Genomic DNA, 25,057 nt, shown 5'->3' with positions numbered 1-25,057 from the left:
AATGATTTATGTAAAAGAAAAGCCTAGATAATATCAGTTCCACTTTGGCATTGATTGAGGATTTTTTATGGACCTGTTCCTTTAAATATCATATTTTTAATTTTCTCCAACTTCCTCAGGGGTCAACCCTGTAATATTCAGGGAGGTTGGATACCTGACCTGGGGTTACACAACTCAGCAATGGTAGAGCAGAAACTTGAACCTAAGTCTGGTTATAAATTTCATGTTTCTCCCATCTTCCAAAGGCAAGAGAGGATTCAGGAAAAGAATCGGGGCTCCTGGGAAAGCTTCTCTTCTGCATTTATAGCTTCTCTAACTGGAGCAGTTTTCTACTCACATCTTGGAGTGTTCCAGGAGGCTCTAGGAAGGTAGCTCATATGTGAAAGAGAAATAATGTAATCTGGCAGAAGCCAGTTATTTTCTAGAATCCAAACTTCTGAGGGGGAAGTGCCCGCTCACAAGATGGCCTTCTGAATGTTCTCGTGGTTTTTGAATACCAGCTGTGTCCACTCTGAAACGTCTATTTAACATGACTAGGAATACATGCCAAGAGATTAACCTTGAAGTAAGTCAGGTCCAGTTGAAAATGAGTATAAAAACAAAAGGGATTTCCCATTTTCTGCCTGATAATGCTCACTTTTCTTTTCAAGCATGAAATCAAACATGATTGATTCTGAGAATCAGTCCTTTATTTTACTCCCTCCTGGCTGAGTTGGAGGCTCTCCCTCTATGCTGACACACTGCCCTGTGCATGACTCTGTGGGGGACCCTATCACAATGTGCTGCTCCCTGAATCAACCCCTTCCTCCTTGCACTGTGAGCTCTTCAATGGAAGAGTCTGGACCTCATCTCTGAATTCTCAATGCCTAGCATAGGGCCTGATGAAGAATGAGTGTTCATTTGCAGTTTGTGTGTGTGAAAGAGGGAGAGAGGGAGGAGGAGGGGGAGATGGAGGAGCGAAGAGAGTTTGGAAATCGGAAGGTGGAAGAGGAAAGGAAAAGAGAAGAGAGAAAGAGGGAAAATGGAAAACAGAGAAGGAAAAAAAGTTAAAAATAGATGAATCCAGTGAAACTACTCTGAGATATTTGGATCCAAACTCCATTAATTACCTGGCTCCCACATGTTTCCCTAATAAGGGACGGTGCTTTACATCCCGGAGTATAAGCTTCAATTCATACCATATCCTAAAGCTCTTATCTGAGTATTCCCCTTTCTTTAGGGATGGTTACCCTAAATGGCTTTAGGGGCAAGTCGGGGAAAATCACACTGAATATACCTGCTATGGTATCACAGGATCCTACCTCTAGTGCTTCACACTCCAGCACTTCCCACTTTTTATCCACACCATTTTATATGATACTGGAGCTGAGAGCTGGTTCAAATCTGGAGACTGGGCGAAGGGATCATGACTCCATTCGAGTAGCTGATCTGAGCCTTTACCTTCATTCTTGATTTCTTTCAATTATGTACACTGAGCAGTACTCTTGTTGGTTGCCCATATATTTTGCCCCATGAACACTGTGTTCTGCTTGCCATATCCAAAGATGCAGTTCAGACTCCACCTGTTTGCCATTTTGACCTTGCTGCTTAATAGAGGAAGTATGTGCACTCTGCATCAGACAGTTAAGTGCTGCCATGTGGCCTCTCCTACTCTGGTACGTGTATCCCCTTATCATTAGGAAGCCCAGTTCTGTAACAGCATCTCTTAACAACAGCCTTAGCTGATGTCCTCCCTAACCATAGTTTTATCACCTTACTGAGCAGAGTATCCTCCAAGCCTCCCTCCCAAGCAATATGGCCAACTGGTGGTTTCTCAGTCTTATATATTAACCCCATTATACATTTCTACTTTTCCAAGCCTTTTAATCCCTTCCTTCAGAGTCTTCGAAGGCAATTTTTGGCATTTCTACTTAATTTAATGAAGGCTGTCACTTTTTTCAAAATTCTATGAGTCAGAAAATAGCATATATTAGACCTTTTCCCCAGCACCCTTGGGAAGGTTTTAATCCTGAATGATGGGTGAGTGGCTCCATATCAACACACTCTCTCTTACTCAGATTTAAGTTCCAATTACCTCTTTGATCCACCACCCTCTAGACTCACTCTTGGGCAGGCTTTTCCAGTGCCTGCTAGTGCATGTCAGTCAGTTCTTGCAGAAACTTTGATGTGTTATCACTCTTCTGTTAGCAGTTTAAGCTCTCCCCTAGTTTATGTGAAGATTAAACCTAATTTATGAATCTGGTGGAAGAAGAAGATATGGATACAGATCCTGAGGAAGATAACGTTGTCTTGTAAGGCCTGTGCCTTATCTGAGCTCTTATAATCCTAAAGGAAGGGAGGGAGCATATCTTCCAACAGAGGAGTGCATCATTTCTGCAGATCAAGAGAGTTCAGAGGAATCTGGGTGTTCAAAGCTCTCAACTATATCTACCTCAAAATCATCATACTGAAACTGAGGGGTCCCACTCATATCCTATCAGGGCCCTGTCTTTGGAACAGTAGAGTTGACAAGGCTGAATGAGCCTTCTTTGAAATGACATTACTTTTATAATTAAATTCTGTATCTGTTCTTCACTCTGTCAGTCTTCTGACTACGGAGAATTAATGTCTCTTTAATGTTGCCAACGAAGGCCCTGGGCCCTAAGTCTCACACTTAGCTTTAAATAGAGCTGAGCCTGCCATTTTCTCTCCTCCACAATGGCACTTCACAAAATCTACCAAATTCCATAGTCCTTACAGCTACTATTTTCCACAAACCTCTCAGACACTACTCTACCAGAGTGAAAAATCTTCACAATTGCATTTAATTTATCACTGTAATCATTCTAGGGCCTACGGAAACTGTCAGTGATTGACATCTGACCAACAAGTGATCCATCTCCAGACTCCCCTCATTTGTGTCTGCTTTCAAGACCACTTCCAATACCAACTGCTTTAGACTGGGTTCCTTAGAAATGGTCTAGGACAGGGATTCCTGAGTAAGTGATTTATGGTGCGAGTGCTCCGGAAAGGAAGAGCAGGGAAACAGAACAGGGCAAGGAAAGAAGGCTAATTAAAGATGTGGTCTCAACTGGGGGCTAGTTCAGCCTCGTCCCATAGGACTTTTGACAAAGGAATTGCTCCATACAGTTGGTCTCATGTTGAGACAAATGTAATGGCTTTTTGTATCTCTCTGTCAGTCAGTCTTTCTCAGGAGAAGGGGAGGTTATAAACTTCCTGCATGAGGGGGCTCCTGTCCAGCCAAGGGCAATTCTCTGAAGGAGGAGCAGTGGGCTGCAGCCAGCTTTCACAGTAGCTGGGGGACGGGTTCAGTGAGCTGGTAGAGGAGATGCTGAGAAGGGGGTGCCAACACTTCCATTTCCACAACAACTTCCAAAAAGTCACTTAAGAGAAGACATATTTTTTATATCTAGTGAGAGACAGATCTCATATACAAATGGAATTGTCTTCAGTAACTAGAGAGAAGATTCCAACAACAAGCAAATTTTCAAGGGAATTGTAGATAAATTATTTAATTGCTTGTGTGTAAGGTTAGAGCCAGATTAATCTTTATAAAGTTAGAACAGTTTTTGTTGTCTTCAGCACAGTTGTTAACATCCTATTCTTAAAAATGAATAGAAGATAAAAGTAAGTTTTTTTTAAAAGTTTAATCCCACTCTCTTAATTCTAGAAAAAAGAAGTCTTTAGTTAGTGGTGAAAGAGAGAAAACAGACTCAAAACCTGGTCAATTTTCAAAGAATGGTATTTAGTAACAAGCATATGGAAGAAGATGCCTGGAAGTCCAGGGAAATAAAGGGAACATTGGTATAAATGGGTGATTTTGTGGGAAACCCTGTTTTAAACCATGCATATTTGTGGCCTTGAGATTAATAGAAAATAAATTTGGGGAAAAGGGTAGTGAAAAAATGTTTCACCAAAACTAGACTTTCTCAGCATACTAAGGACAATGGCCAGGAGATAGGGGATTATCCTTCATACAAATATATCTATGGCTAGAGAAAGGAAAGGTAAACAATGTCAAAAACAGTTGCAATAGCACTGTGAAGATTTTAAAACATTTCACAAATATAAAGTATCCAGGTGATTATTGTATTCTGTTAAATCCAATAATGTATATATATCCAGTCTAGATACTCTAAGACCAAGACACAGCAGCCCACCACTAAAGGAATTTGAAGCATCTGGTTCACTAAAGGCAACAAAATACCCCCAATCCAGCTCAACTTCCTCATCATGTTAACTGAACCTCTCAAACTTACAACTGGACCAAAGAAGAGGTTTGCCTATTTCCAGGCATAAGTACTATTTACCTCAGACTCAACTGTTCTACATATAGTGTATAGCATTTCATTTAAAAACATATGAGACACACACACACACACACAAGAAAAATAACCCATTTTTAAGAGGAAAGGTCACATAACTAAACTCAGAGCAGATCGATCCAGGTATTGGAACTATCAATGAGAGACCTTAAAACAACTGTGATTAACAGGGGAACTTGGCTAATTAAACAAGCATAATTTGTGGGAATTATAATTTAAAAAACCACTTAAAGTCCCTGGAAATTGTACTAAAGGCATATATTAAATGAAGAAATGTTTATTCAAGAGAATCTGGCCAGAACAGCAAAAGTCTGTGGCACTTGAACCATGACCCAACACCTTCCTCCCCCTTTCCAATTCAGTATGATGGAAACTCCACTCCAGGCAGGTACAGCCAAGAACAGTGGGCTCCCTTACCCCCAGCTTCAAGTTAAGGGCTATGGCATTTTCCCAAAAGAGGCAGGGGTCTGCCTCTTCCTCCCCCACAACTACATGTTGCAGAAGCTCATTTCTAGGACAGTGCAGAAAATGGGTCTGGGACTCCCTGCTTTACTCAGTTTCCATTCATAGAACAGAGGCTCTACCTCAGGAGCAGCACATTGAGAATATGAGGACCCCAATCACCTTTCCACAAGCTCACTCATAGGGCAGAGTTTCCAAAGCAGGAAAGGCAAGCCAGGAAGTTCAAAAACTATTGCTATTGCCCAGCACCCTACAACTAAAGCAGGGGTATCACTTAGAAAGGATTGCACCACTGTCTGTAATCCCAGTTACACAGTCATGGTTCAGATATTTTTCCCAGGGGGAGAGCCAGCTCTGAAGGTATTTGAAACAGTGTGAGCAATTTCAAGCCTAAGGGTTCTTTCCAAAAATAATAAAGGTTTTGGTGGTGAGCAAAGGAGGAGTCTGGTAACTTCATAAGTGATACAAAGAAAAGTATAGGGCAGTTAGTTTAACATAAAGGAACAGAGAAAGAGACAGCTAAGAAATGCCCTCCTAGGGTCAGAATAAATGTCAGACTCTGACCTCAAAAATTACCTCTGTAAAGGAATCCTAAATTAATTGGATCAGACTATGAAGCAACTTATGCCCCAGGACATTGTCAAAGACAATAGAAGAATTAGCCAGCAGTCAGTAGAGCCTGATGACTGGGTGTGATCAGGGAAAGAGACAGACAAAGAGAATACTGTTAAAACCACTGTTACATCAGGGAGACTGTGTATATGCTTAAGACTGTGGCCTTTAAGGAGTGACACCAGAGGGTACACATTGCCAGGGAAATGGACTTCACTAAAATAGTCCAGCCAGGACACTAAACAAATCAACAAGCAAACTATAGCAACAAGCCCCTGAGGTGGGGTACCAGTATCCAGAGTGTTACCATATAGTATCTAAAATGTCTAGAATGTCTAGTTTTCAATGAAAAATTACAAGACATGCAAAGAAACAAGAAAGTATGACATACACAGCAGGAAAAGCACACAACAGAAGCTGCTTATAGAGGGGCCAGCTATCACATTTAACAGTCATAGACTTCAAAGTAGCCATTATAAATATGAAAGTAGCCATATATATATGTTCAAGAAACCAAAGGAAAAAACTGTTTAAAGAAGTAAAGGAAGATATGTTGACAAAATTTCTCCGCATACAGAATATCAAAAAAGAGATCAAAATTTAAAAAAAATCAAATGGAAATTCAAGAGTTGAAAAGTATATGTGAAATTAAAAATTCAGTAGAAGAGCTCAACAGTAGATTTTTAACTGATAGAAAAATAAATTAGTAAACCTGAAGACAGAGCAATAGGAATTATGAAACACAAAAACAGAGAGAAAAAATAATGATGAAAAATGAACAAAACCTCAGAGAAATATGGGACTCCGTTAAGTTCACTAGCATATATATAATGAGAGCACTAGAAGCATAGAAGAGATAAAAAGGACAGTAAAAAAATATTTAAAGAAATGATTGTTAAATATTTTCTGAATTTTAATACCATTAATATACACACCCAAAAAGGTCAATGAAATCCAAGTAAAGTAAATTCAAAGGAATCCACAAACTAAAACATAATGATACATTTTCTAAATGACAAAGAAAAAAAATTCGAAGTAGCAAGAGAAAAACTGTTTATGTACAAGAGGATCCAATAAGGTTAACTGCTGACTTCTCATTGAAACATTTAAGACCAGAAGGCAATGGGATGCATGCTGAAAGAAGAAAAAAAAACATGGTCAATAACTATGTTGTACACCTAAAATTAATATAACATTGTGTGTAAACTATACTTAAATAATGAATAAACAAACAAATAAATGCATAGTCAATCAAGAATCTTATATCCACAAAACTATCTTTCAACAGTGAAAGTAAAAGAAAGATATTGCCAGATAAACTAAAACAGAGATTTATGGCTAGCCAACCCTTCTTACAAGAAATATTGAAGAGGGGCACCTGGGTGGCTCAGTCGGTTGAGCGACTGACTCTTGATTTTGGCTCAGGTCATGATCTCAGGGTCCTGGTATTGAACCCTGCCTCAGGCTCCACACTCAGCAGGGAGTCTGCTTGGGATTCTCTCTCTCCCTCTCCCTCTGACCCTTCCCTCCACCTTCTCTAAAATAAATAAATCTTAAAAAAAAAAAAAGAAATACTGAAGAAACTTCTTCCAGTCAAAAGCAAATGACCTCAGGCAGTAATTAGAATCCATACACATGCAATGAAACAGCACTGGTAAAGGTAATTCTGTTAATGATAAAAGACAGTATAAGTGTATATTTCTTCCCCTGCCTTCTACTAACTGATTTAAAAAGCAACTGTATAAAACAATAAGTACATAGTTGTATCATTGAGTGGATAACATAAAGAAATGTAATATATTTGCCAATAACAGCATGAAGGAGATGGGTAGAGGCAGAGCTCTTTTGGAGGAAGAAAATGACACCAAATGGCAACTTGAATCTGAGAAAAAAATGAAGAGTACTAGAAAAGGTAAATAAGATTAATATAACAAATGCTATAAATATATACTAGCTCTCCTTTTTTCTCCCAGGTTCTTTAAAATATATATAAAGTAAAACATTAAAAAAAAATAAAAATATATAAAGTAATAATTACAACAATGTATTGCTAAGTTTGCAACTATATGGGCACATGTAATAACAGTAAGAAAAGGAGGAAGGGGAGAGAGCTACATAGGAGTAATATTTCCCTAGCTAACTGGCATTGTTAGTATAAATCCAAAGTAAATTCTAAGTTAAGATGAACATGGTGAGCTATAGAGCATCACCTTAAAAAACATAATTTAAAAAATTTTAAACTTTAAAAAGAAAACAATCAATAAAGATATCAAAATAAAAAGCTTTTGCACAGTGAGGAAAGCCATCAACAAATTATAAAGGCAACGTACTGAATGGGAGAAGATAGTTGCAAATGATGTATCTGATAAGGGGCTAATATCTAAAATATATTTAAAAAACAATACAATTCTACACCAAAAGACCCAAATAATCCAATTTAAAAATGGATAAAGAACCTGAACAGACATTTTTCCAAAGAAGACATTCCGATGGTCAACAGACACATGAAATAATGTTCCACATTACTAATTATCAGGGAAATGCAAATTAAAACCACAATGAGATATCACTTACACATGTCAGGATGGCTAAAATAAAAAAATACAAGAAATAACTAGTGTTGGCAAGGACATGAAGAAAAAGGAATGCTTGTGCACAATTGGTGAGAATGTAAATTAGTATAGCCACTGTAAAAAACAGTATGGAGTTTCCTCAAAAAATTACAAGTAGAAATACCATATAATCCAGTAATTCCACTACTGGGTATTTACCCAAAGAAAATGAAAACACTGGGGTGCCTGGGTGGCTCAGTTGGTTAAGCGTCTGTCTTCAGCTCAGGTCATGATCTCAGGGTCCTGGGATCAAGTCCCCCATCAGACACCCTGCTCGTTGGGGAGTTTGCTTCTCCCTCTCCCTCTGACACTCCCCCTTGCATGGTCATGCTCTTGTTCACTTGCTCTCTCTCTCAATTGAATAAATAAAAAACGTTTTTTAAAAAAAGAAAATGAAAACACTAATTAGAAAAGATATATGCATCCTTATGTTTATTGCATCATTATTTACAATAGCCAAGATATAGAAGCAACTCAAGTGTCCATCAATAAATGAATGAATAAAGAAGATGTGAGATCTATATATATATATATAGTATGAGTGGTGTGTATATATAGATAGATAGATATAATGGAATATTAGTCATAAAAAAATGTGCTCTTGCGATTTGAGACAGCATTGATGGACCTAGAGAGTAATATGCTAAGTGAAGTAAGTCAGACAGAGAAAGACATATACCATATGACTTTACTTATATGTGGAATCTAAAAAATAAAACAAATGAACAAACAAAACAATCAAACCAAAAAAACTCATTACTATAGAACAAACATGTTTGCCAAAGGAGAGGTGGGTGGAGGGATGGGTGAAATAGATAAGCAGGATTAAAAAGTACAAACTTTCAGTTATGAAATAAATAAGTCATGGAGATGAAAAGCACAGCATAAGGAATAGTCAGTAATATTGTAATAATGTTGTATGGTGACTATACTTATGGTGGTGAGCCCTAAGTAATGAATAGAATAGTTGAATCAATACATTGTACATCTGAAACTAATATATCGTTGTATGTTAATTATACTTCAATTTAAAAATAAAGCATATTATAATCCAAATAAATAAATAAAATGTTATACTAGTAAATATTCACTTAATGTAAAAATAATATAACTATGATTAATATGTGAAATAATGTAATGGAAAAGGTGGCCAACATGCATAAATGAGGAGAAATTTCAGCAGAGAAATAAAAACTATAAGAAAGAATCAAATGAAGGTATTATAGATTAAAAAAACAATGCAAGAGGGAAAAAGAATTTCTTTCATAAGATTATCAATAAACTCAACAAAGCTGAAGAAAGAATCAACAGACTTGAGAATAGGCCATATCATATATGCATAGCATATGTTTCCTAAGTGTGCTACCATCTAATTACTTGGGTAATTACATAATATTACATAATACATAATATTACATAATAATTACATAATATTTTATAGTCCCACCAAAAATGTATGAAAGTTCCTATTCTCAAGCACTCATTTCAATGCTTAGTATTCCTAGAGGTTTCTTTCTTCCAATCAGATAGAAGTGATATGGTTGATGGCTGAGCAAATTTTGGCAAGTTACTTAACCTCCTTAGGCCTTCATTTTCTCATCTATTAAGTGAACATAATACTACTTACCTCACAGGTTATTGCCAGGATTGAATAAAAATACACAGAAATTACAAGGTACTTAGTATGCAATCAATACTTCATTCTTTCAATATATATTACTCCAGAGCATTCGGCAAAGTTTTTTACAGAGTATATATTCAATATAGAAAAATCAATCAAATGATATAAAAGTTATATTCTGTGTCTTTATTGAAAGAAGTTCCTCATGTTCATGGAACAAAATAACAAAGAAATTAAGAACAAAATTTGGAATTACACAAACCTGTGTCAAATTGCATTTGTTTATTTTTGAAAATTCTTTATCAATATTAATAAAACACTGGAGATATTTCGATTTGGAAAAAAGAAACTAAATATTTTGGTGACTATGCAACAGAAATAAAAGTTTTAACTACATACCACTCCCTTCTTTTTCCTTATCTCCTAATAAAAACATTATTATAAAATAAATTTCATATTTTGATTTATATAATATACACCGTTATTTATGCATTATTAATGTTGGTTATAGGGAAATACCTGTATGACATAAAACAGAAAAGGTGAATGTCTTCTCGGAGATATGTAATAGATACTAACTGGGTAAGCATTTTATTGTCACCAAGGAACTTTTCCAGAAGAGACACTATTAGAACCTTTCCCAGTTGAAAGTAGCATCATCTCTAACTTTGTTTTAGTTTTGACTATGGACATATAACTAACATCACAAAATATATGTTATGAGGCCAATGTGTAAATCAAATAAAACTGCAATACACAGCATTTGACATATATCAAGGTATACATAGGGCTTATTTTGAGTATAGATAACTCCATGTAAATAAGAAGTTCAAATAAATGTCTATAATTAATATTTCTTTTTGAATACCTGAACTGATTAGATATATACTCAGTTGTGAGTAGAGACAAAAAATAAATAGAGCAAGAGGCTACTGAGGTTTCATTGAGTACATAGCAGAGAAGGAGAGGTGTGAGGCATCTGAATTCATTTTTCTGTAGGAGATACTTGCAGCTTGGGAAATTAGAGCCTCCCATGTGAACATGGAGTAGGCATCCAGGTTGAAAATAAGCTTGGCTTGCAGGGCAGGGGCACAGTGACAGTGTTATGGACTAAAGGTCTATGTCCCCTCAAAATCCATATGTTGAAACCCTGGCACCCACTGCAGCTGTATTGGGAGATGGGGACTCTTAGGAGGTAAATAAGTTGAAAAGAGGTCATTAGGCAGGGACCTAATCACAGAGATTATGTTCACTATAAGAAAAGACACCAGAGCTTACTGGCTTTCTCACCCCAAACACACAAGGAAACACCAATTAAGGACATAGAAAGGAGCTGGCCATCTACAAGTCAGGAAAAGAGCACTCAACAGACACTGAATTGTCATGAACCTTAATCTTGGACTTCAGAGTCTCTAGAACTATAAGAACTAAATTTCTCTTGTTTAAACCACCAAATGTAGTGTTTTATTATGGCAACCCAAGAAGACTAATACAGATAGTAACTTTCCTTCATTCAAAATCAACACCAAACAAGAACCTCACCTATGGCATAAGAGATGTTTAATGCCCATCACTAGTTTCTTGACCAGAAACTCTCTTTTTCTTTTCATAGGCAAGGCCATTCAGAGAGGCATTTTAGAACCCTGCATCCCTGAGATGCAGGAGAGCAATGGAAATATTGGTGGAGGAGAAGGGGAAGAATAGGAATGCATTAGCAGTAGATGGTCAGAGCTTGATTTGAGGGGAAAAGGAAACAAGGGAAAGGGAAAGAAGAAGAAAGAGAGAACAGAAGAGCTCAAGGACAAAGGGAGAGAAGAAAAAGAAAGAAGATACTTGGTAGATGAACAAAGGGTGATCAGGGTAGGGTGCAAGAGGCATGGGGAATGACAGGTTGAAAAACCAAAGAAACCATACATGAGGACAGGGAGGCTCTTTTCTGTCCTCCTAATTTGCCTCTACCAGCCCAGAGACAACATAGGCTGTGCAAAGCCTTGTGTAGATTAGAAAAGGCATCCTCTCTGGAGTACTGAAGGAGAAAACATGGTATTTTTCTAGGGAGAGCAGACGTCAGGAAATGAGCCTGGGGTGGGGGATCACTTTGTATCAGTCTTCAACCCTTTCTCCAGCCAATGCAGTTCCATCACAACCCATTGGTTGGCTAGCAGAGCATGGGCTGGATTAAGGACCCACTCTCAATGCCTCATCTGGTACCGGTACGCAGTGAAATCAACTAGATCATACTTGGTGGTCTTCCCTGTCCTCACCAAATGGAAGGCATCCTCACATAGGACTCTTTGCAATCCTGTGGAACACCATCACCCACTGCTGGGTGGCTCAGTATCTCCACCCAATTCAGGGCTGGCAAGAGGTGCTAAGTGTTACCATTTAATCAACACTTTCCTCAAACATTATGAACTACTTACAATTGCATTGCCAAAAAAGCCATGCCCTGGAATTCCTGAAGAACTGCAAGTTAGGAGGGTAGCTTCTCATTCCTTTGATGCTCCCCACAGGGAAGATCTATGGCAAGGTACTGAGACACTTGGATTTGGGAGACAAAGAACCAAAGGCACCATGAAGACTGAAGTCTGGGTCTGAGAGCAGTCTCAACAGACATAGTTGATTTAAGCAGCTATAAAACACAGGATGCTGTCTCTAGACTTAAGTCATTTAATTCTTATTTGTCTCAATCCCCATATATGCCAAAATATTTCATATCTTTACATCACCAAGACTTACTAAAAGAAAAGTATTCTAATCCCCTTATCACCACTCTACATTGGTGCTGTGGCAAAATGTATATAATATTGTATCTACTTTGCAGTAGCAACGGAGCCAAGATAACATGATAATCCACAGGAGAAAAAGAGAAACATAGAATATTTAAAATACATGTGGCAGTCTTGTCGAGAAAATGCACAAAATATAGAGAAAGCCCTACACAGCTGAAAGAAAAAACAAAGTGAGCATCTCTCCCTTGGTACTCTGATTATTTCAGACCTGCACCCATAGCTTACTCCTACGTCCTTCCTCCCTCAGGAAACACATTTTCAGAAAGGGATTATAGGCAAATTAACTGAGCTATAGGATGCTACAAAAATATATGTGTTTCCTTTGTCCAAGTGAAACCCAAGGATATGCTCCCATAGTTCAATAGTGGAATCATCAGAAACTGAGGAATGAGATTCTAGTGGGCAGATAAATGGGTTTCAGTTTTCTCTGCTTTGTCTTCTTCTATGGCCTGATTGGGAGTTGTACATACTATTTGATTTTGAAGAGATGGTAATGATAAGAGAGGAACTAGGGTTTGGAAACCAAGTTCACATAACCAGTAAAGATGCTTCCACTCAAAACTGATGTAGAGAGATTTAATCCTTGACCAGTGGACAGCACTGAATCATTTGATCCTGAAGTACCTCTTTGACTTTGTCATTCCTGAGGGTGAAGATGAAAGGGTTCAGGAAAGGGGTTAACACAGAAATCAACCAGGAAACTATCTTATTGTACTCTGCTGCCTGCGTTTGCTTGGGTTTCACATTGAGGAACAAGCAGCTACCATAGCCTATCACAACAAAGGTGAAATGAGAGGCACACGTAGAGAGGCTTTCCTCCGGCCCGAGGCTGTGGGGGTCTTGAGGATGGTAGAGATGATGTAGGTGTAGGAGACAACTGCTGGGGCCAGAGAGCCAATGATAATGATAATAGCCATTAAGAAAAGAACAAACTCTGTGAAAAGAGTATCATCACAAGATAATTTGAGCAGTTGCCCTCGGTCACAGAAAAAATGGTCTAACAGATTTGACTTGCAGAAGGTAAACTGAAATGTGGCATAGACAGGCCATATTTCCAGAAAGGAAGCCAAACATCCATGACACAATGACCACCCAGATGCAGGTGCGGCTGTTCATAATGATGTTGTACCTCAGTGGGTTACAGACAGCCACGTAACGGTCCACAGCCATCACTCCCAGTAATGCAAACTCTGTGGTTCCCACAGCAAGGTACAGGAAGAGCTGGGTGACACAGGCAGCCAGAGATATTGTCTGCATCCCACGGAGCAGCAACCCCCAAAGCATCACGGGCACAATAATAGTTGTAACGAAGATCTCCAAGGCAGAGAGGTGACCAAGGAAGAAATACATGGGAGAGTGCAGACGTTTATCAACACACACAATCACAATGATGACTGTGTTTCCCATTAATGTCGCTGAGTAGACGAAAAAGAATACAGCAAAAAGAATGTGGTGTAGTTCTTGGGACACAGGGAAGCCTAAAAGGTAGAACTCAGTGGCACTAGACAGATTGCTCATCATTTAGTCCTTGTTTCTGCTCCTTGTAAAACCTAGAGATCAAAGACTGGTAACATGGATCCACAAGGTCCTGCTCTCAAAAGAGAAGGAAGACAGGTTAGGTTGACAAACTATTTCCAACCTGAAGATCAGGTAACATGACCCTACTGCTCACACTCTGCACAAGGCCAGACCTGAATGTGGGCACATGCAATCTACCTCAAGACTACCTGTCTTGATAGGGCAAAGACTTCTTCATCACTATTGGGGATAAGAAAACTTTCCCTGTCTTTTTACACCATTGGATGTGCCTTTTCGCAGGGGACAGAGGATAAGACTGTTTAAACTGGCCAGTTTTGAATATGAGTTGATCAGCCTCTCCAGTCCTGGGATTGTCCACTTCTTCTTGTGGACATGTAGCATGATGACATAATGGTGCTCTCAGTGATGTTCAAAACATGGAATGTTGAACCCTATGCCTCATCCTTACTGGTATTGTCTAGACCCATGTTGGGGCAGGAGAAAAGCGGCACAGTGTCTAAGACCTACATCCCTGCTTTCCCAAATTGTAAACCTCCATTGTACAGATGAGGACTACACCTACAAATGAGAACTCTGGAGCTTGAGATAATTTCCCAGGGCAGAATCATTCTTCTCAAACTCCACGTGCCCTGCAAAGTGTGGGGAGGGAGTAAAAGTGGCACCTGGCACTGACAACAATAGATCTGAGGCCAGTAGCCCCCTAGGATGTCTGAATTTCTACCTCTCACTTTATCTATCCCATTACTCAAATGTCATCTGCTCAGAGGACTCTTGCCAGTTACCCTACCCCAACTGGAATGATCTGCTCACTTTTGGACTTCAGCATTTCTTCGTAGCACTTATTATTACCTGATATGATATGTGTACTTACTTCATTCCTTCACGTAACATGAAGCAAATGCAGCAGTGACTACAACAAACAAAAATCCCTGCCCTTGGTGCTTAGAGTCAAGGGGACGGTGGGTGTTAGACCATATACAAGACAAGTAACTAAAATTATGGTGTTAGTTTATTAATCATGCTGAAGTAAATATAAAGCAAGGAAGATGGACAGGAAATTTAATTATATTTATTCGTTGTTCATCTGTGACACTGGAATATAAACTCTATGAGAGCAGGGACATGTTTATATATATAATGTTGTTGAGCTATCAAAGTAGTGCTAATAAATTGTTAGTACATGATGGATGTATGGATGTGTGATAAATAGTACTTGTTCCTCACCTGAATAGTTGAGCCATACCCCCTGGAGCCTACTCTTCTTGGTTTCCCTTCATGGCTCACGTTACCATTTTCCCTTCCTCACTTCCCTTACTCATACAACCTCTTCTAAGTCTCTGTGGGCCTTTTAATGATGGGAAAACGGGTCAAGGACAGAATTGTTGGGACAGCTCAGTGATCTATATTTCTACAATGTCTGCATAATGAGCACTAGGTGAAAAAATATAGAAGAATCTTGACTGTTTTCAAGGAGAAGTGTCTGTTCTCAGTATTGGGATAGAGAAGAAATAAATCTGGTCTCTGTTGTGCATGGAAATGTTGGAAATGAGCCTGTCAATCCTGCTGATCCCCTCATCCATGCCTCAGGCTCTAGGCCTCCTTTTTCTTACAGGCAACCAACCCCAGAACTCCCACCCCAATCTTCTTTGACTCTTTCCTTGGTAGAAAACAATCCTGAGAAGGCACTCACCTCCATGGAGGGGCCTCTCCACCACTTCTCAGTCTCCCCAGGGCTTGGCTAAAGGTAAGTCCTGTCTGCCTACTGCTCAGCCATGCATGAGGCTGAGCAACTTCATCAGGAGGTTCTTAGGAAAAAGTCCAGAAATAACAGTGTTTTGAGGAGCTGAGGTTCTCTTTCTCTCTCTCCACTTCACTCTTGCTACTCTCCTTCCCAAAGGGACTTAGTCACTGAGGTACCTCTTCTTAATTAGTCCAGGTTCAGGGCATCCCTAAGCAATCAGTCTGGGGAGAACAGAACAAACTTCTAAGTTATTCCCATTTTTGACCAATTAAGTGTCAGAACTTTCTAAAGTTTTTGCTTAATGAGAAAACATGAAATATCACCAATTAGAGGCTTTCAATAACAAGACTGCCTTTTCAAGGGCCTCAAGTCTAGGTTTTGAAAAGACATTTCAGACACTACGCAGATCGCCCCCTCTACCCTATATCCTAGACTCTGCCCTGATACTCTAGCTACTCAGAGAAAAAAATCATCCCCCAACCCCCAATAGGACAACCCCCAATTGACCTCTAAAATGTGCACCAATATCCAAAAAGCATGCATATTGGTCTCACCCAAAGCCTTAACTTCACCAGAAATCCCCTACAAAACTTGTTTCCTCCTTTGCTAATTTTAGAGAGTGGCTCCTGATCCTAACCCTGAGGACCCTCCAGAAAACGGGAGAGGTTCTACCTCCAAATCCCACTCCATTCTCTGCTATTGTCTCAGGTTTCCACTCTTCTGAACATATGTGCATCTGTATGCATTCTAGCAAGATTCCACCAGCCATTTATTTCTATGGCATGTCCATGATTGCCAGCTGGGCACTTCAAAGTGGGGACAGCATAAGGACAGCTAATGTAGGCAGTTATATTTACAACCTAGAACAACTGACAAATGTAAATTGTAAGTCTGCTTTATGCTAGAGTGAGACAGAAAAAGTGACAGTTACAAAACATTTATCTGGATTTGGGATTTCATTTGTAATATGCTTGTTAAATCTGAGAATGTTGGGGCGCCTGGGTGGCTCAGTTGGTTACGCGACTGCCTTCGGCTCAGGTCATGATCCTGGAGTCCCTGGATTGAGTCCCGCATCGGGCTCCCTGCTTGGCGAGGAGCCTGCTTCTCCCTCTAACCCTCCCCCCTCTCATGTACTCTTTCTCTCTCTCATTCTCGCTCTCTCAAATAAATAAATAAATCTCAAAAAAAAAAATCTGAGAATGTTAATAGGTGCAAAAAGGTATAAAGTGGAAATAATCTTCCTTCCCTTTCCTCATATTGCCAAGCCCAGACTGCCATATAATCTTAGAGAAATTTCTTAAGCATGTATTTGCACATTCTTTATAGGAAATGCTGTGGAAATGTGTTTTATGACATTTTCTCTCTCACTTAACAGTATATAAAACATATTCTCAAAATAATCTCCTGGTTATACAGTATATATATGAAAAAGGGGGCAAGAATATACAATAGGAAAAGAAACTCTCTTCAATAAATGATGCTGGGAAAACCGGACAGTTCATGTGAAAAAAAATGAAACTGGACCACTTTCTTACACCATACACAAAAAATAAGTTCAAAATGAACTTAACACAAAATGTGAGACCTGAAACCATAAAACTCCTAGAAGAAAATATAGGCAGTGATCTCTCTGACATCAGTCTTAGCAACATTTTTTCAGATATGTGTCCTCAGGAAAGGGAAATAAAAGCAAAAATAAACTGTTAGGACTACACCAAAAATAAAAAGCTTTTGTACAGTGAAGGAAACCATCTACCAAATCAAAACGTATCCTACTGAATGGAAGAAGATATTTGCTAATGATATACCTGATAAAGGGTTAGTATCAAAATATATAAAGAACTCATACAATCAACACCAAAAGCTCACAAATAAGCCAATTTTAAAATGGGCAGAGGACCTGAATAGATAATTTTCAAAAGAAGACAAACAAATGGCCAACAGATGCATGAAAAGATACTCAGCATCACTAGCTGTCAGGAAATGCAAATCAAAACCACAATGAGATGTCACCTCACACCTGTCAGAGTGGCTAGACTAAAACAAACAAACAAGAAATAACAAGTCTGACAAGCATGTGGAGAAAATAAAACCCTAGTGTACTATTGGTGGGAATGTAAATTGGTATAGCCACTGTGGAAAACAGTATGGAGGTTATTCAAAAAATTAAAAAATGAAATACCATATGATCCAGTAATCCCACTACTAGGTATTTCCCCAAAGAAAACAAAAACACTAATTTAAAAAAATATATGCACCCCTATGTTTATTGCAGCATTTCAACAATAGCTAAGATATGGAAGCTAAGTGTGCACCAATAGAAGAATGGAAAGGAAGATGTTGTGTACACACATACACACACACACACACACACACACAGAGGAATATTACTCAGCCATTAAAAAAGAATGAAATCTTGCCATTTGTGACAACATGGATGGACCCAGAGGGTATTCTGCTAAGTGAAATAAGTCAGACAGAGAAAGACAAATACCATATCATTTTCCTGGTATATGGAATTAAAAAACAAAACAAAAGTAGAAACAGATGCATAAATACAGAGAACAAACCAGTGGTTGCCAGAGGTGTTGGGGATGGAGGATGGACAAAATGGATGAAAGGGAGTGGGAGGTACAGGCTTTCAGTTACTGACTAAGTTGTGGGGGTGCAAGGTACAGCATAGGGAACATAGTCAATGGTATTGTAATAGTGTTGCATGATGACAGATGGTAGCTACACTTGTGGTGAGCATAGCATAATGTATAGAGTTGAAATCACTATACTGTAGCCCTGAAACTAATGTAACATTGTGTGTCAATTATATCTCAATAAAACAAAAATATACAATTAAACCAAAAATTTTAAAAAAGATAATTTCTCATATCAACACATTTTTCCTTCGTTTCTTTGCATAGTATTCCATTATATGAATACCCCATTCTTTATTATCTAGACCTCTTGATCAATTTTTCTCTTTGTTTACCTTTTTACTATAAAAAATGTTATAAATATTCTTAGAAATTTATAAGTCCATAGGTACTATTATTTCTGGTACAAATCCCTAGAGTTAGAATTTCCAAGTCAAAAGGTAGATATATTATACCTATTGTTTTTATTGACACCAATAAAAACTTCAAAGGTTTTGGACTGATTTGCACAACTTCTAAGACTGTATGATAGGAGCACTCTTGATTTCCTCATCCACTACCATCCAAACTTATAATCAAAAGTTTAGTTACTTTTATTTATTTATTTATTTATTTTTAAATTTTTTTTTTTTTTTATTTGAGACAGAGAGAATGAGAGACAGAGAGCATGAGAGGGAGGAGGGTCAGAGGGAGAAGCAGACTCCCTGCCGAGCAGGGAGCCCGATGTGGGACTCGATCCCTGGACTTCAGGATCATGACCTGAGCCGAAGGCAGTCGCTCAACCAACTGAGCCACCCAGGCGCCCAAAAGTTTAGTTACTTTTAAATTGAAGAGAACAAAATGAAGATATCTTAAAAGAGAAATCAATTGGAAAACTGATGAAATGGAAAATCTTTTGAAAGATAAAAGTTACCAAAACTGACTCAAAAAGACATTAAACAACTGAAAATTCCTAAATATGTTAAATAAATTGAATGCATAATTAAAAATCTTCCCACCCGGAAAACTGTATGTTCAGATTACTTTACTAGTGCACACTATCAAATATTTAAGGAAGTAATAATACCAATTCTACACAAAATCTTCTAGAAAATTAGGGAGAAGAGAACACTGCCCAATTCATCTCATTAGGCCAGAATTATCTTAATACCAAAGGCATCACAAGAAAATAAATCTAAAAACCAATATCCCCAGTGAACATAGATGCAAAAATCCTTAATAAAATATTAGAAAATCAAATCCAGCAATATCTAAAAATAATAGTATACTATAACAAAGTCATGACTTTACTCCAGAAATGCAAGTATTGTTTAACATTTGGAGATTAATCAATATAATTTCCCATGTTAATGGAAGTAAAGAGAAAAATCACATGATCATTTCAATAGGAGCATAAAAAGGATTTGACAAAAACCAACATCCATTGATCAAAACCCTGAGCAAACTAGACACAGAAGGTATCTTCCTCAAACTATAAATAGCATCTAACATAAAACCTAGTACTGACATGAAATTTCAGAATGAAAGACTCAGTGCTTTCCCTTTAGGGAAGATGGGGAGGAAGGCAAGGATATCTGTTCTCACTTCTATTCAACATTGTACTGGAAGTCTTAGCTAATGAAATAAATCAAAATAATGAAATTAAAAGCATACAGTTAGAAAATTAAAAAATAAAATTATTTATTTACATATTACATAATCTTATATGAAAAAAATCCTAAGAAGTCCACAAAAAATACTAGAACTAATAAGTGATTATCAAAGTCACAGGACAAAAGCTAAATATACAAAAATCTGTTATATTGCTATATTCTAGCAATGTACATTGGAAATGGAAATAAAATCTATAATATACAATAAAATCCAAAAACATGAAAAACTAAGGGATGTATTTTACAAACTGTGTGCAAGAATTAAAGCCATAAAACATTGCTGAGAGAAATTAAAGAAGACCTAAATAGATGAAGAAATATTCTATTTTCGGAGTGCCTGGGTAGCTCAGTCATTAAATGTCTGCCTTCGGCTCGGGTTGTGATCCCGGAGTCCTGGGATCAAGACCCACATCGGGCTCTCTGCTAGGCGGGAAGCCTGCTTCTCCCTCTCCCACTCCCCCTGCTTGTATTCCCTCTCTCGCTGTCTCTCTCTCTGTCAAATAAATAAATAAATAAAATCTTAAAAAAACAAAAGAAAAATATTCTATTTTAATTAATCAGAAGACCCAATTTCGTTAGAAAGCCAATTCTTACTTAGTCTAAAGAGTCAACACAATTTCAATCAAAATCAGAGTAGCCTAGTGATTTATTTAAAACTTAATTATGCAATAGTAAAAATATGAGCATCTAGTATATCGGACATTCATGAACCTCATTCCCACATTTGACAGAGGTTACATTTTGCCATATTTGTTTAAAGATATCCTTCCTTATAAGTCACAAAATCTTATAAAGCTAAAGTCCCACTTTTCTTTCTCTTGTCTCTTTTCAGGTATAATTACTGTTTTACAGCTGGTAGATATCATTCCCATACTTGTTTTTATACTTTTACCAAATGTATGTGTATTCAAAACAATGTATTGTGTTGAGGTTTTAAAATGAAAATAAATGGTGTTATGCTCAAAAAAAAAAAAATTCGAGTAGCCTTTTTTTTTTTTAACATTGAAAAGCTGACTCTAAGATTTATATGCAAATATAAAGGATCTAGAATAGCCAAATAATTTTTAAAAAGAACAACCCTGGGGCCTCACAAACCTCATTTAAAGACTTACTATAAAGCTATAATAATTGAGAGTGTGTTATTGACATAATATCATGTAGATCAATGGATATATATACCAATGAAATAGAACAGAGAATTCAGACACAGACCCAAACATGTATCTTCAATTGATTTTAATGGTATATACTAGTGTTGAGGGAGTAGCAATATGCTCCTTTCTATCATCATCCCCCATTTCTGGCCAGAATGACCTAAAATCTTCTTTGATCAAAGCTCTGTCCTGAAAACTCAGTTCCAGACTCAGGTCCTACAGAAAGATTGCCAGGCCAACTCTGTCCGGCCCTTGTGGGTCTTAAACATTTGGGACCCATTTGCACTGTCTTCATGGGAAGTCTTTTGCTTCATATCCCTTGTTATTATTTGTCTGTGGGTGGGGCTAAGTTGGGTGACATCCACAAAGTCTGAACTCTGAGGTGAAGGACTGTCACTCAGAGTTAACTGGGTAGCTTGATTCTCTATCATATTGCCTTCATCCCTAAGGTGTACATCTTCTCACAAAAGTCAGAGACAGGCCCTTCAGGCTATCCAGTTCCCAAAATATTTCTATCAGGGGCCCTGCCTCCAAGAGGAAGATATCTCTTCTTAAGCTTACTGTTTTGATTCTCCAACTTATACAGATGACACTGGAGAATTCAGACAAGAGGGTGATGTGGTCCAGTGCCTATATTCCCTACTTCTCCTGATCTCAAAATCCTGGATCTGGGACTGAGACAAAATCTCCAAATGAAACTGTCAAACCCTGACCATTTACCCAGTCTACCATAATTTTAGTCCAGGAAGGGTCAGAGAGTAGGCACTGCCATGGAACCAGCTTAAGCCACCTGCTGCTTAGGTGTATCTAGGTCTCTATCCCTTTCTTCATTCAGATCTTTTTCTCAAATGTTACTTCCTCAGAACATAAGACTACTCATTATTCTAAGGAATAATATCAGTGCCTTATAATCCCCAGAGGACTCCTTGTTTTCCCATCATTCCCTCTGCTGGAGTCTGTTTCCCATCCAGCATAAGTTCACCTCTAAATCACATCAAGAAACCAGAAGCTTGGAGACATGATGGGTAGAGAGAACCAAGAACACTCATCCTTGGGAGAGAAGGGGCAAAGACAGCACCTTTCCCCTCTGGTCTCCAGAACTTCTTTTCCATGTTCCTGCCCCTCATCAATATTGCTGCCCTGGTCTTTGTGGTGATACAGGGTAAGTCTTTAATTAGGAAATTAGCACAGGGTTGGAGATATTATAGCTTGAGGAATCATTCACCTAGTAGTGCCATTCCAGCTGTACAGAAGTCCCTTTCCACTCCTGCCAGCTGTAAGATACCACCCAAGAGCAGCGAACCACATATCTCATGTCATTCATGTTACAGAGTGAACTGATTAGGCAGAAATCTCTAGACGTGAATTTCTTAATGTCAACAGCTCGAGAAGAAGACACTTAGAGGCTAAGGTGAGTGGCTTAGACTTACATATGGGTTGAGCTTCTGTACAGCAGAGACATAAGGATTGGGTTTGAATTTATCAGTGCTGGGTGTAGATTTTAGACCTACTATTAGGGTTTAATCAGTAGGATGGATAGAAGCTAATAGAGGGACAAAGTCTCTTCTTTAAATTGTAATACCGTTGCTAGTGGCCAAGTCACAGCATTAGAAAAGCTTTTATAGGGCTGGAGAGAGGGCCAGAGTATAACTATATACAGCTTTGCTCTTTCCACTTCTGATAGTTTGTATTATAGTGTTTATTTCCTTTGACAATTGGAAGTTTTTGAAAGTATCCTTTTAGTGAACTTAAATTCTAAGGCAGTATAAAGTTGTGGAAATATTTGCACACACACAAACACACACACATATTTACACATCCCACATATTGGCCCTAAGGAAGTGTTGAGCAATGATGGGCCAGAAAAATTTGAGACCATTGGCAGCCATATGATAACAATAACAATGACAACAGTTGTTTGTGGAGCACTTGGTATGTGCCGGTCACTTACTAAGTAGTTCATTCATTTAATCTTTGCAATAACCCTAGAAACCAGTACCATCATTATCTTCATCTTACAGCTGAGTAAACTGAGGTTCAGAGAGCATGTTATAAAGAGCAGATTAACTTCCACAAGGAAGTTTCAGATCAGAATTCAAACACAGTTTCATAGCTTGTGCCCCAAACCACCATGTAAGAATGACAGGAGTCAGGAGGGGAGGGGAGACACTGTAGCAGCAAAGCAGTACCATGAGGTAGGATGCTAACAACCTTCTAGTCAATGGCAGGGTAGCCACCTGGTTCTGAGGCTTATCTCCATGACCCTGTGTATCTTTACAACTCTCCATCTTGGCAAGCACATATTAGAGCCCCTGTCCAAGGAAGCTACTTTATTAACTCAAAACTCTGACTTTCCATTAATTTCATGATCATAGCTAGAGAAATGTGAATGAGTGAAGGTCCTCAAAAGAGAGACTGCCCAGAAAGATTTGAAGGGACCCTTCAAAAGGAATCTTGGTACAAAGTCTCTGAGTCATAACAAGATGCCCCCAGCATCAACCTTTACTCCAGGATTTCAGGGTGACTTACAATAATTCTCTTTCTTTCCATGTTTCCTCCCCTCCCTGTATTTTACTGTCTCTCCCTCTCACACATTTGGTCTTCCTCTCTTAATTATGTGTTCTTTTTTTGTTTCCTTCTTTCCTTCTCCTGAAATGTTGATGTCTGCTACTCTGCTGTCCTCCTTAATCCACTCCTCTCTGTCTCTCTCCTTATCAATGGCTTTCCATGCTCTTAATTCTATGACCCCATCTATGATTCTCTCATATTCCCATGTAGTTATCTCTCTTTCTGTTTATCACTGACCACTGACTTTGTTTTGCTCTCCCTGTTCTCTTTCTGTCTCTGTTTCATGTTCAATGATATTCTCTCTCTCTCTCTTTCTTTGTCTCTCTGTCTTGCTATCTCTGCCTTACATCTCTGTCTCTGTTTCCTTTCTATGCAGGACCCAGCTCCTGGATCATGGCAAATCTGAGCCACCCTTCTGAATTTGTCCTCTTGGGCTTCTCCTCTTTTGGTGAGCTGCAGGTTCTGCTGTATGGGCCCTTCCTCACGCTTTATCTTCTTGCCTTCATGGGAAACACTATCATCATAGTCATGGTCATAGCCAACACCCACTTACATACACCCATGTACTTCTTTCTGGGTAACTTTTCCCTGTTGGAGATCTTGGTGACCATGACTGCAGTGCCCAGGATGCTCTCAGACCTGCTGGTCACCCATAAAGTAATTTCCTTCACTGGCTGCATGGTCCAGTTCTACTTCTACTTTTCCCTGGGTTCCACCTCCTTCCTCATCCTGTCAGATGTGGCCCTTGACCGCTTTGTGGCCATCTGCCACCCACTGCGCTATGACATTTTGATGAGCTGGGCTATGTGTATCAGGCTGGCAGGGGCTGCCTGGGCAGCTCCTTTCCTAGTCATGGTGCCCACTGTCATCTCCCGGGCTTATCTCAATTATTGCCATGGCAACATCATTAACCACTTCTTCTGTGACAATGCACCTCTGCTGCAGCTGTCCTGCTCAGACACCAGCCTGCTGGAATTCTGGGACTTCATGATGGCCTTGGCTTTTGTCCTCAGTTCCTTCCTGGTGACCCTCATCTCCTATGGCTATATTGTGACCACCATGCTGAGGATCCCATCTGCTAGCGGCCGTCAGAAGGCTTTCTCTACGTGTGGGTCCCACCTCACCCTGGTCTTCATTGGTTACAGCAGCACCATCTTCCTTTATGTCAGGCCTGGCAAAGCACATTTTGTGGAAGTCAACAAGACCGTAGCCCTGGTGGGGGAGCCTGGGTGGCTCAGTCGGTTGAGCGACTGCCTTCGGCTCAGGTCATGGTCCTGGAGTCCCAGGATCGAGTCCCGCATCGGGCTCCCTGCTCGGCAGGGAGTCTGCTT

The 25,057-nt window shown here is 38.8% G+C and overlaps 3 protein-coding genes across 3 annotated transcripts in view; 1 reads left to right on the top strand and 2 right to left on the bottom strand.

The window, feature by feature from the left end:
• KEL (Kell metallo-endopeptidase (Kell blood group)) overlaps positions 1–25,057 on the bottom strand; it is a 184,157-nt gene that overhangs the window by 49,362 nt on the left and 109,738 nt on the right.
• On the bottom strand, positions 9,823–14,150 carry LOC102739358 (olfactory receptor 9A4). Its single transcript, XM_081799945.1, is given in 3 exon segments — positions 9,823–13,233; positions 13,236–13,482; positions 13,484–14,150. Coding segments are annotated over 3 exon segments (942 nt in total). The 5' UTR covers positions 13,946–14,150; the 3' UTR covers positions 9,823–13,000.
• The window catches only part of LOC102741256 (olfactory receptor 6V1), a 2,482-nt gene continuing 1,544 nt past the window's right edge, over positions 24,120–25,057 (top strand). The window contains exon 1 of the mRNA XM_081800893.1: positions 24,120–24,941. Within this exon, the coding sequence (XP_081657019.1) occupies positions 24,120–24,941 (822 nt within the window). The remainder of the gene's footprint in view (positions 24,942–25,057) is intronic.

The sequence above is a fragment of the Leptonychotes weddellii genome, chromosome 12 (assembly GCF_054177405.1).
Source record: "Leptonychotes weddellii isolate Sample4059 chromosome 12, ASM5417740v2, whole genome shotgun sequence".
Classification (NCBI taxonomy): domain Eukaryota; kingdom Metazoa; phylum Chordata; class Mammalia; order Carnivora; family Phocidae; genus Leptonychotes; species Leptonychotes weddellii.
The sequence above is the reverse complement of the archived record's forward strand: the minus strand, read 5'-3'. Positions and strand labels throughout refer to the sequence as shown.